Genomic DNA, 12160 nt, shown 5'->3' with positions numbered 1-12160 from the left:
CAGACATTCGGGGCTGGAAAGGCACAGAATAATCACAGGAGCATCACTGAAACGGGCAGGTTAATTCAGAGCAGTTAATTCAGGATTCCTACCGTGTCACAGAGGCACCTACTGTGACAGTCAAGAACTTCATCTGTGTCAGCCGTGAGCCCTCCTGTAAAGAAGATCCCGGGGGCACAATTCAAAGGTGATACCTGGAGATCTCAGTGACATGGTTCCCAGAAGGCTGAGTTCTAAGGAGCCCTCCATTAGCTCCTAGGTGTCTTGCTGTGGTTCCCTAGCCCTAGGAATACTGACTTTCCTGCAGTGATGACCTCAGTGATAAACTGTCTTTGCAGCGTGTTGTGTTAATATCTTGTTATTTTTTTTCCACAGTACATTTTACACTTGCAGGAATGCCATAACACATCTGTGGAAGTCAGGGGATAATTTTCAGCTGGTTTTCTCCTTCCACTATTTAGGGTCTAGGGACTGAACCCAAGCCTTGGCCTTAAGTAGCCTTACAGGCTGATCCATCTGGTCAACCTCGAAATTCTTTGTATTAAGTTCTTTTGGTTGTGAGTTCTCAACCAAAGGACACACATGGAAGTTTGCGTAACAATGTAAATAAATCTTACTGTGTGCTGTTACTGGGGAACTCTCTGAGGACATTAAAGTGTTTGCCCAAAGAATTCTTTTGTGTTCTAAACTTCAAAGACCAACCAAGTCTTACAAAACATCATCTCTGTTCCTGAATTGTTTGTTGTTTACTATCCTTGAGGATTTGTTATGTGACTTTCTTTGATTATCCATAATGTTTATGAGTCAAAATTTTATATACATATTACAGGACAATGGAATAAAACCAATAACTCATTATTCCTTCAAATAGTCAGACTCTTTATTATAATAAAACACAGATGTCTGCCAACTTTTTGACTGGTGTGTGTATATTACTGTTTTGTTTTGGTTTTTTTTTTTTTTAGCAGCTTTTATATATTATTGATTTTGGTCTCCTATTGGTTGTACACACTGTACCTCAAGAGAAGCATGCTAAGGATGCTTCGTGCATAGCTCCTGCCAGAGCCAGAAAAAGGACTGTGGAAAATAGAAAACATAAAAAAAAAAAAAAAAAAAAGAGTCAAGAAACAAAATGAGTCTTTATTGCTGGTCAGATCACTCATGGAATCCTAGCAATTCGACTCAACATGCTGGCATGGAACTCTGGAGGGGGTACTGGTAGCCTTTTCTTGGCTGCCTCTTCCAGGATGCTCAGGATGAGGCCATGGGCCTCCTGACACAGCTCAGCACCCAAGAATGCCTCCACCCGATCTCGCCATGCCGACAGTCGTGGCCGTCCCTCAAACAGGTTACAGCCAAGAGCCACGGGCTGCAGGGACAAAAATGTGAAAGCTAGAGAGACACTGAAGTCCATTACAAACAACTCAGTTCAGGCATGACAGACACAGCCCCCATGGGAGGTCCGGGACATTGTGATCAGCTCCAGAAGCTATCCCCCACCTAGACAGGAAACAAGCCACACAGAGTTCTCTGTGGTTCTGGCTTTTCCCCGGCCACATTGTTTCTGAAGTATGGTAGTGGCAGGAAATGGGGTCCCGCCCTTAGCTGCTATTTCACCCACTGGTCTCACACCTGCATCAGCTCCTCCAGAGACATGAGATCGGCCAGCGTCACCTGCTGGCCAGTAAGGAAGGCCCTGTCCCCGAGGAACTTTTCCTCCAGACGCTGCAGAGCCAGGACCATCTGCTCTCTGTTCCGTTCTACCTTCTCCTCGGGAATCTGGATCCCAATGAGTGGCGCCAACACCTGGTGAGTTAACAGATGTGCTCAGTGCACAAGCCTAATTCTTAACGGGTCCCCAAGATTCAGCCCCTCCCCAGAGGACCCTGCACACCTTGGCCCACAGGAGCACTCCAAACGTGCTACGGATGTTGTCAGCATGCCAGCCCAGGTACTCATGGACTCGGGCACGGGCCTGCGGGTCGGCTGGGTACCAGTGGTCCGCCACCTGGTACTTGGAACTCAGGTAAATCAAGATGGCCGAGCTAGGGATCACGGGAAGAGGGGCGGGGTTGTAAGGACCTTGTCCGTTTCCCATTCCTCAGTGAGGCCTCAGAATCGAGAATCCTCACGTTTTAAGTACCCCCTTGTGGTCTCACCGCCAATCCCTATCTCTCGAGGGCTCTTTCCTGGACCTGGAGCCTTTCCTCTCTGCCGTGCGAGGAATGGAACCCACGTTTGGGTTCTGTTTTTTGTTTCTGAGCTCTCTGCCTTTTGAGGCTTCATCGGTGTGGCACTCCCGCAGCCTATGAGGCAGAGACTATTCTTTTCGCATGCTTGGAAGCTAAGGCTCAGAAGAGTTAAGAGACTTGTCGGAGATGGCACAGCTTAGAAAAAGTTCCTGGAGCCTTGAAACCTGTGTGAGACGGGCACGCATCTCTGGAGTGGCTTGAACATGCCAAAGGGGAACCATGTCCTCTGGTTTCTGCCGACAAGCCCACCAGCCACCACCGGATAGACCTCTAATCCGGTCTCTGTCTAGTCACTAACCAGCCTCTGATCCCTGACATTTTTCACTGGTCTCCAGGGCCAAGCCTTGGGAAGTTAGAAAGGACATCTGGGAAGTCTGAAGAAGCTCCTTTCTAGTCTCCCTTTATTGAATCTACATTTTTCTAACCCCGGACAAACGTCCCCTTATCGACTTCCAACACCCCTCAGTCAGAGCCGGAGAGGCCTGGAGGAGGGAGTCCAGCAGATGAAACAGAGGCAGGCCAAGTTGCCCTGGCCTCCTACCCAGACTGTCTGCTCTGACCACGCCTCTTCAAGGCCTTGGGTAGGAATCTGCCAGGGACCCAACCCCCACCCAATCTCTGTCCGGAGAAAACAGGGCGTGGTGGTATGAGGGGTGCAGAGGTGGGAGGGTGGGGGTTTGGGTGGGGGATGGGGGATGGGGGTGGCGAAGGCTCTGAGTTTATTTACAGCTGCACCTTTCGGTTAACACGAAGTTTCCGTCTTTGAGGACAGGAATTTTCCGAAGGCAGTTCACCTGGGAGAATTGCTCGCTCATGAGCTGCCCTGCGAAGGAAGGAGCCAAAAAATGTGTGCAAGGGCCCAGGCAGAACCCCTGCATTCCCCTCATGAGCTGCCCTGCGAAGGAAGGAGCCAAAAAATGTGTGCAAGGGCCCAGGCAGAACCCCTGCATTCCCCTCGGCGCCTTGCAGCCAGAGCCCCTCCCCAGAGCAAGGCCGAAGAGGCTAAGACCCGGATGGGCTGGGAACCTGCGGGTTCAGCTATAGTGTCGCATCCCGGCAAAGTCTCTGGGACTTTGTGAATCTAAACACCACGCGCCTTCAAGCAGGAACTCAGCAAATGAACCTTTCCTTTTTCTCCTCACGTCCCAGGACAGAATGTACCGTCCTATCTCCCTTATCAGAGCAGAATTCAAGTTTAGAGAGGGCTCTGAGAGGGAATTCTTTCCCTGGTGGACAACACTGGGGAATGAGATGATCGGTTAAGGAGGGGGTGGGGGTGGGCAGACTGTATCGGCAGAGCGTAAAGGACTAACATGGTCTAGGGGTAAACGAGTACCAGGCTTGGACCAACCTTCTAGTATGTCCATGTTATGCATCTTGAAGGGGATGCCGTTCTTCTTGGCGAAGATGTAGACAGCGCGGCAGGGCTGGGACAGCAGGTTCAGGTAGAGCTCCAAGTTCATGGCAGCAGGGTGCTGAAGGACTGCCTTCACCGACAGTAGGAAATGGAGGCGGCCGCTTCGCAGGACTTTGCACTGGAGCAGGGCTGTGGTGCACACACTCAGGCTTTGCTCTACAGAGCAGTGCAGCCACGGATCCAGCCCAGGACCTTAGTCTCGCCCGGACCCGGAAACAGCCAAGCTCTGCCTTCCTGGACCTAATCCAGAGAGCTCTGTGGATTTAGTGGCTTGCAGGGAACAGGTTCCAGCGGGAGGGGATCTTAGAGGCAGCTCACTGGGGGAAAACTGTCTATGGCCCAGCTTCCGCATGCAGACCGAGCAGGTCGCCTGAGAACACTGCGTCTCCCCACTGGTCCGTGAGATCTGGGAGACTGGGCGGCAAAGCTTGAGGGAGTAGTCACAGGACAGCACCACGCCCCCAGCCCCCAACACACACTCTTACCCCTCATCACTGGCTTGATCTGAATCTTTTTAGATTAGCTATGGCCCGTGGTCCGTATCAGAGACCAGAGTGTTTCCCTGGGAGATTTTGTTTCCATTTACTTACTTGCTTACTTACCGGCTCACTTATCCGTTCGTTCGTTAGTTCGTACGTTCATTTATTTATATTTTTTTGGACACTGAAGGTCTGGAGGTCTTGCTGTATTGCACAGGTTTGCCTTAAACTCTTGGGCTCCGCTGATTCTCCAGACTCAGCTTCCCTGAATAGGACTGCAGGTGAGACCCACCCTGTCTTTGCAGAGGGTTTTTATGTTGATTTGATTGATTGATTTGTTTGTTTGATTGTTTGATTGATTTGGTTGGTCATTTGGGGTTTTTTGAAACAGGGTTTCCCGTAGTCCAGGTTGCCTCAAACTTAATATGTAACCCAGAGTGACCTCAAACTCCTTGATCCCCTTGTCTCACCCTTTCTTCTCCCTCCTTCCCCTCCCCCCCCCCCAGTGCTGGGACTACAGGCATTTGCACCAGGGTTTGGCGGGAGAGTTTTGAATTGCAGCTCAAAGATCGCTCCAGGCTGGAGTAGCCTCCAGAATCTGATGGCAGGCTGCCCGGAGCCCAAGTTACCACAGAGAAAAAGAACGTTGTGGGGAAAGAAGCTCTCTCAAGTGGCCCCTCACCTCTCTCCCCGCCCACCCCTCAGACCAGCTTTGAAGCCCAAATGCCCCCTTTGCCTAAATAAGTCGGTGTTGTTTTTGAGGAAAGAGTCTGAAAAACCACAGAGCTGTTCCCGGAGGAGGCTCTTCTGAAGCCCTCAGGGCACACGGCCCTGCAAAATTCCAGTTGGAAGAGCAGGAGATCCAAGATGTCTGTATCCATGCAAGGAGAGGACGCGGCCCTCTGACCGGGCCCCAGAAGCTTCCTCACCTTGTTTCAGGTTGTGATGAGCATGCTCCCCCTGGGCAAACAAGCCCCCACTTACAGGGTCAGATGCGGCTCTTCACTAAATGGTTTCCTGAATTCCCCTGCCTTTCACCTTGCCTGACCCTCCTTCTCCTGGCTCAGGTACCCGCTTCACCATTGTCCCCTCCACTGCTGACAAGGAACTGGTTTGGCTCTCTCACTCCCCTCTTCGATCTCTTCCTCTCTTCCACCTTCTTTTCCGTTAAATGCTTCTTTGAACCTTGGCACAGACACCCATTTTGCCTGCCACTCTCCCACTTGGTCCCCAGTTGGTGGTCTGTTTGGGAAGGTTAACTTTTAGGATGCAGCACCTTGATGTAGGAAATACGTCTCCGGAGGTGGGCTTTGGAAGTGGAGATGTGATCTCTCAGCTTTCTGCTCCAGCTGCTCCAGCTGCCTGCTGCCCTACCTCTCTCAGCAATATGGACTCTAACTTTCTGCAACCATAAACCAAAATGGGCCATTGAAAATGAGTATGCAAAGTCGAGAGTGAGAAGAGTTGCCCCAGGAAGAACACCAGGACTATAGTACCCAAATACTGCCATTGGGTGGGGGTCAGGGGCTGGGGCTCAGTGGCAGAGCACATGGTATGGAGAATGAGGCAAATTACAAGAAACCTGGAAGAACTGTACACCTTAAGTTCTGTGCCCATAATGAAATGTTGTGGGGGGAGAAGATACTGCAGTGTACCGGTGGGCTCTCCACTACTCTTCAAACATGGGAGGGATGGGGGGTATGACTCAGTCAGAGAGCACATGACACATAAAGCACAAAATTATACAAAAATCTGAAAGACGACAGTGTATGAACAATAGAACAGAATCTTCTCACATCATCCTGGCACACCTACATTCCATGTACATGAAGATTTATAAGAATAGGAAAAAAGGCTGGCTAATACATCAGTATGAGAAGAGAGAGGTTGGGGAGGGCAGCAGAGGGCAGGGCAGGACTTCATGATGCCCTGAAAGTGGTCAGCAGCTCTGTCTAGTAGCAGCAGTGACAGAGCAGTTTCCCCGAGTGAGTACCCTTGGGGATAGCTCTGTGAGAGGGGCTTGAACTGGGTTCTGCTATTTGGGGGCTTTAATGCTTTTATTCTGTGCGCGTGCATGACTTGTGTGTGGGCGAGCCACTGCACACACACGTGGTGGACACTGTTAATGTTATTTTTATGAAACCGTGTTTGTTTCTCAGTCTCTCTCATAACCCAGCCGTCACACAAATAACTGAGACTGTTGTATTATTTTAACAAGCTTCACAGCACAATCCTGAGCAAATTCCATCCGCAACCTTCTAAGCTTCCTCCCAGTGTGCGTCCCTGTGGTACTCGCACTTTGTGACTTTCTGCTCCAGCTCCTTCCAGATGTCTCCTGGACAGCTGGCCGAATCCCCTACTTCCTCCTTTAAATTCTCCTCCCCTGGCTGGCAAGAAGTCCCTCCCTCCCTATTCTCTCCCCTGCTCAGGGATTGGCTGTAAGCTGCTTTATTAGCATAGCAAGGGACAACTGGGGAACAGTATCTACCCAACACTGAGGCAGAAGATTCTCAGAACAAGGATTGCACCAGATTTGGGGAAAGGGAGTACAAAAATCAGCATTTGAATTACACAATAACCTATGCCTACAGGTCACATTTCCACTGTGAGTGCCAGGCTTGAACATTTGCACAGGAAAAACTTTGACCATGGAGCCAGAGCCAGTCTTGGGTCCTTTGATGTAACTTGTTGCTATATGACAGAGGCATTCTATGTTGCCTAAGCTTACACTCAGTGTCACAGTGATCCTCCTGCCTCAGCCTCTCAAGTCTAGAGATTTCAGACATGAGTAACCACATCCAGCTTTTTGTTTGGAACAGCAGAAACACATTTTTATGCTCAACTGACTATGTCTTCTACAGAGAGAGCTTTGACAATGTTATATGTAAAAGGACTGATTGTTGACTATTAATATTTAGTATTGATTTATCTTTTAGTTAATCAGTGGTTATTCCTAAAACAGCTGTATACCCAAATTACCACACAGAGACTAGGATTTATTTAATTAATCTAGAGCACAATGCTGGGCAATAATTACTCCACCCTAAACCTCCAAGCCCACATAACTTCCTCCAATTCAGATTTACCACATTATACTTGCCTTTTAGTCATATCTTAGGTCTGGTTTATATCTCTGGCTGTTTCCAGATCCTCTCTTCCCAGATCTCGCTTCTCTGAACCCTGTTCCCATTCACTTCTTTCTCCTCCCCTCTGGATCAGGATGTCCCACCCTATTCTCTCCATTGCTCAGCATTGACTGGTTGTTTTATTGGCAATATAGAGAACAAATGCTAGCATGTTTACACAAATTTGAGACAGGTGATGCTTAGAATAAGCATCATAATACAATGTCCAGGTTGAAACCAGATATTGGGGTAGAGAAATCAGCATGTGAATGAACAAGGTAAGTTGTACACATTCCACAACAACATTATACCAACCTTTCCCCGCTTTAAGTCCAATAAAAGGCTCCTTTTCTTTCAATACAATAATAATTATAAAACAGTCATGAAAACTATTAGATAAGATTTACATGTGCAATGTCCAGTCCATGTGCATTGGGCAACTAAGGAGAAAGTATTTAATTATCCTATCTTGACAAGTTTAGAGTTCTATACCTAAATTAACTTTTATTCTTATTGGTATTGCTTATATGAAAACATTTTCTTAAATTATAAACAACTTAAGCTTACTTGTAGAACTGTAACTATTTGGTCTTCAACCCCACCAGAGACTTGAGAAGGAATAAAATTAGTTACTGGAGTAAATAGGCAGTGCATGTTAGCAGCTTCCAAAAGATAAAAAATTGAAAGACCTAACAGTGGCCTTGAGGACCCTGATATGCTAGTCTCTCGCCTCCTGTGAGAGGTTATAACTGATGATAGTTCATAGATTGTGCAGTCCTCTCCTGTCCCAACCTCCCTACAACCCTAAGCCACCGTCTAGCAGTCAAGGCCTAACTCTGATTCACGAGGCCAGGCAAGCTCCCCATTGCTTGGGAACCCCAATGCCCTCTCCATTGTATTTATGTTTACCGACGTCCTGAGGTGAGGTGAACAAGTATCTGCTCGACCCAGATAGGACACAAAAAAACCACAAAGCTGTTCCCAGAGGAGGCCCTTCTGTTTGTTGCCTGATCACACAAAACTCTCTATAATGTTGGATCATCATCTTTAGCCTTCTGGCTCAGTATATTTGACAGACATATATGTGAAGCAGGAACTATTTAGGACATACTTAACCTGTCTTGGCAGAGTTCAGCAGTCAACTTGTCCTGCATTTAAGCTTGCCCGTTTTAGGCGAATTCTGTCCATTGTGAAACGAGGGTTTTTTTTTTTTTTTTTTTTGGCCCAGGTGGGTCAGTCACCAAATTTGAAGCCATCCTCATGGAGGGTCTTTGATGCTCATCATCTTCTTTGAGGTAGGCTCCTGGGTGCTGCCAGGAGACGACCTGCCTCATTGTCAAAGAATTGTTAAAATAACAAAGACATCTTAAAATGCCATATTCTGTAGGTCTCTGAGGTTTTAAAGACTTACCTATATATAATCTTTATATAATCTACCTGTCTATAGAATCAAATCCTGTTAAACCTAGAATGTATACTTCTGTGAAAAATTAGACTAGTGCCCAATACGACTATGATCAACTCATAGTCATAACTAACAATTAACTTGCATTACTTAGTATCCTAACCTTATTTTCTCTTTGAATAAGATCATTAATAACTTATGTCTCCCAATAACCATAAACATTTATAGCCATAGAAAACAACCAAAAACCCAACCCCCTTTAAAGGAAATTCTATGTCGTTCTCATGGATTTTTTTCTAGCTGATTTTTTTGGACACGTAGAAATCCCGCAAGGGGGCCAAAGGAAATTGGGAAAAATGGTTAATTAAACAAGCATTAACATTTGTGGTCCAGTCTTTGAATATTGAGAAATTTCAGGCTTAATAGAAGTCCTTTTTGGAACAGTCTAAAATGTTGGACCATTTGAAATTAGTAGCTTCCTTCAAAGCTCTTTTGGGAGCAGGCTTTGATGAGAAACAGCAATTGAAGCAATTGAGGCAGGAACAAGCAGAATGCTGGAACATGCAAGATGCTGGAACAGATGTGTCAATGTCTGAGCATGCTGGAAGGATGAATTCTGTCAGTTTTGATCCAGTGTCTCCAGTGTCCAGTCCTTTTGTTCTGCAAACATATTTCTTACAAGCATTATACAGTCCTAAAATTATAAAAGTATGAGATGTGCATGATGAAACTAAATTTTATCTATGCCACTTAAAAGAATAGCATAATAAAATTTAAGGATATTGTAGCCAAGCATTTATTGGTCATGTTGATAGAAAACTCTCTTTTTAAACCTTTGCTGTTAACATGGTGTTTTTAAGGAAATTCTGAGGCCTCTAACACACTTCCTATCAATAGTTGCTCCACTTCATCATTGCCTTGTGCTAGAGGGCCTGGTAGACCCATATGAGATCTGATATGTGTTATATACAATGGATTATTTATATTTCTGATTACTTGTTGTAGTTGAAGAAACAGTGAAGTTAAGTCTAAATTATCCTGAATTAGATGAGCAGTTTCTATATGCAGAACAACTCTTTCTGCATATTGAGAGCCAGTGACTGACTATATATGAAGAGATTCTTGAAAATCTGATAACACCAAGAGAATTGCATATAATTCTGATTTTTTAACTGAATCATAAGGACTCTCCACCACTTTACTCACATTTTCTGATTTATATCCGCCCTTTTTGATTTATTGATTTTGATTTACTGTATAAAATGTGGGAGCTCCAGAAATTGGAGTTCCTTTTATTATACAAGGGAGAATCCAATTGGTTCTTTTTATAAACTGAAGTTGCTTGCTTTTTGGGTATCTGTTGTTGATTTTTTCCTAAAAATTTATAACAAGCTCTTTGCCAATATTTGTTGTCTGCCCAAAATGAAACAATCTCAGTATTGGTAAAGGGCATCATAATTTTAGCTGGATCTATTCTAGCTAATTGATGAAGTCTCACTTTTCCTTTTGGGATCAATTCAGAAACCTTTTCTATACAGGGTTTTTTTTTTTTCTTTTAATTTTTATTTTTTTAAGATTTTTTTTTTTAATACAGTGTTCTGCCCTCATGTGTGACAGCAGTCCAGAAGAGGGCACCAGATTTCATTATAGATGGTCATGAGCCACCATGTGGTTGCTGGAAATTGAACTCAGGACCTTTGGAAGAACAGTCAGTATTCTTTAACCTCTGAGCCATCTTTCCAGCCCTCTATATAGGTTTTTTAATTTTTTATTTTGTTTGTGTTCCCAAAATATCCATTCTAAGACATGGTCCTCCCTCTGCATAAGAATTCCTGTGGGAGAATGAGTAGAAGGCAAGATAACCAAAATACAGGACATCTGTGGATCGATACGGTCTATATATGTATCTTGTAATTTCCTTTCTACCAGAGCCAATTCCTTTTCAGCTTCAGTTGATAACATTCTTGGACTATTTAGGTCTTTATCACCCTGTAAAGTTTGAAATAAGTTACTTAGCTCTTGAGTAGCTAAACCAATGGTAGGCCGTAGCCAGTTAATAGCTCCCAGCAATTTTTGGAAATCATTAAGAGCTTTTAATTGATTTCTTCTAATTTTTACTTTTTGTGGTTGAATTTTCTGTAGACCTATTTTGTATCCTAGGTCATTAATAGAATCTTCTCCTTGTATTTTTTTCTGGAGCAAGCTGTAATCAATTTTTTTTTCTAATGTTTTTGTATCTGAATCAGCCAATAAGATATCACCCATATAGTGGTAAATTATGGACTGAAGAAATTGCTTACGAATTGTCTCCAATGGCTGTTGTACAAAATATTGGCACAAAGTAGGACTGTTTAACATCCCCTGTGATGAGACCCTCCAGTGATATCTCTTTATTGGACAGCTTCTCTTCAAGGTGGGTACTGAGAAAGCAAACCTTTCCCTATCATGTTCGTGTAAAGGAATTGTGAAAAAGCAGTCCTTTAAATCAATCATTATAATAGGCCATTTCTTAGGTAACAAGGAAGGCAATGGGATTCTGGATTGTAATGATCCCATTGGCTGAAGAATTTTGTTAATTGATCTGAGGTATGCTAACATCCTCCATTTGCCAGATTTCTTTTTGGTGACAAATACAGGAGAATTCCAAGGGCTGTTGGACTCCTCTATATGTTGAGCCTCCAGCTGTTCCAGGACTAGCTGTTCTCAAATCCAGTAATTTTTCTTTACTCATAGACCATTTGTTCAATCCAAATAGGTTGGTTGGTCAGCCAACCACCTTAGTGGTAAGGCTGTGGGGATTTTATTAGCAGTGGCTTCCCAACATGAAGTTGAAAAGACAGCCTCTGCTATATTTTGTTTATGGACAGCCTGGACAGTCTCTGTTTTTTATGGCATTTTTCAATAATTTTAACTTCTTTTTATCAGGAGTATTATCTGTTTTTTGGCTTGCCTCTGAAATTGGGGGAATGTAAATCTGGGTTTTCTATTGCTGTAGCAGATCTCTTTCCCATAAGTTTAGGGCTATCTCAGCCACGTATGGCTTAATTTTCCTATTTGACCTTCTGGTCCTGTACATTTAAGCCTCCTGAAACTTTGTTTTACTTTAGATAATGTTCCAATCCTTGGAAATAGATATCCATCTCTTGAAGTGGCCAGTCGGGGAGCCAGGATTTAGGAGTGATAATTGTGATATCACCATGCCTTTAATTTCAATATTATTTAAAATTATCTTTAACTTTGGCCTTTGATCATCTATAGAGGTTTACCAACATGTCTGTTTTTTGTTCCCTTCCTGGTTTTTTGACTTATCTCTAGAACTTTCTTTGTCCTTGCTGTCTGATTTTTTAATGTTTATTCCCAGGCAGTGGTGTTCAATTTTCTTGTGGAGGAGTGTCCCTGTCCTGTATTGGGGCCTGCGAGAGGCCCCCTTGGGCGTTTTTTTTTTTTTTTTTTTTTTTGGTAAAGGATTACCCCATTTATCT

The 12160-nt window shown here is 44.5% G+C and overlaps 1 protein-coding gene across 5 annotated transcripts; it reads right to left on the bottom strand.

Moving 5' to 3' along the window:
* Window positions 1-938: 938 nt before the first annotated feature.
* On the bottom strand, window positions 939-4442 carry LOC110558698 (glutathione S-transferase theta-2-like). Of its 5 annotated transcripts, none has more exons than XM_060369351.1 (6): window positions 4260-4442; window positions 3604-3798; window positions 2988-3147; window positions 1895-2045; window positions 1633-1806; window positions 939-1369 (listed from the first exon to the last, which is right to left on the bottom strand). In XM_060369351.1, exons 2-6 carry the CDS (start codon window positions 3713-3715, stop codon window positions 1160-1162), a joined length of 807 nt encoding a protein of 268 aa, XP_060225334.1. In that variant the 5' UTR covers window positions 3716-3798; window positions 4260-4442; the 3' UTR covers window positions 939-1159. The 5 variants fall into 5 exon arrangements, with proteins under 5 accessions (XP_060225334.1, XP_060225332.1, XP_060225333.1 ...); XM_060369349.1 differs by having other exon boundaries at window positions 3604-3909; window positions 4272-4442; XM_060369350.1 differs by having other exon boundaries at window positions 4272-4442.
* Between the last annotated feature and the right edge of the window lie 7718 nt (window positions 4443-12160).

The sequence above is a fragment of the Meriones unguiculatus genome, chromosome 16 (genome assembly GCF_030254825.1).
Source record: "Meriones unguiculatus strain TT.TT164.6M chromosome 16, Bangor_MerUng_6.1, whole genome shotgun sequence".
NCBI classification, from domain to species: Eukaryota; Metazoa; Chordata; class Mammalia; order Rodentia; family Muridae; genus Meriones; species Meriones unguiculatus.
The sequence above is the reverse complement of the archived record's forward strand: the minus strand, read 5'-3'. Positions and strand labels throughout refer to the sequence as shown.

What these genes read in the sequence shown, in the direction of transcription:
- LOC110558698 (XM_060369351.1), bottom strand. Translation starts at nt 3,715, where the DNA reads ATGAACTTGGAGCTCTACCTGAACCTGCTGTCCCAGCCCTGCCGCGCT. An exon ending in GAGTGCTCCTGTGGGCCAAG is followed by an intron (nt 1,807 to 1,894) that starts GTGTGCAGGGTC and finishes TTAACTCACCAG; the next exon opens with GTGTTGGCGCCACTCATTGG. An exon ending in CTCTGGAGGAGCTGATGCAG is followed by an intron (nt 1,370 to 1,632) that starts GTGTGAGACCAG and finishes TTGTCCCTGCAG; the next exon opens with CCCGTGGCTCTTGGCTGTAA.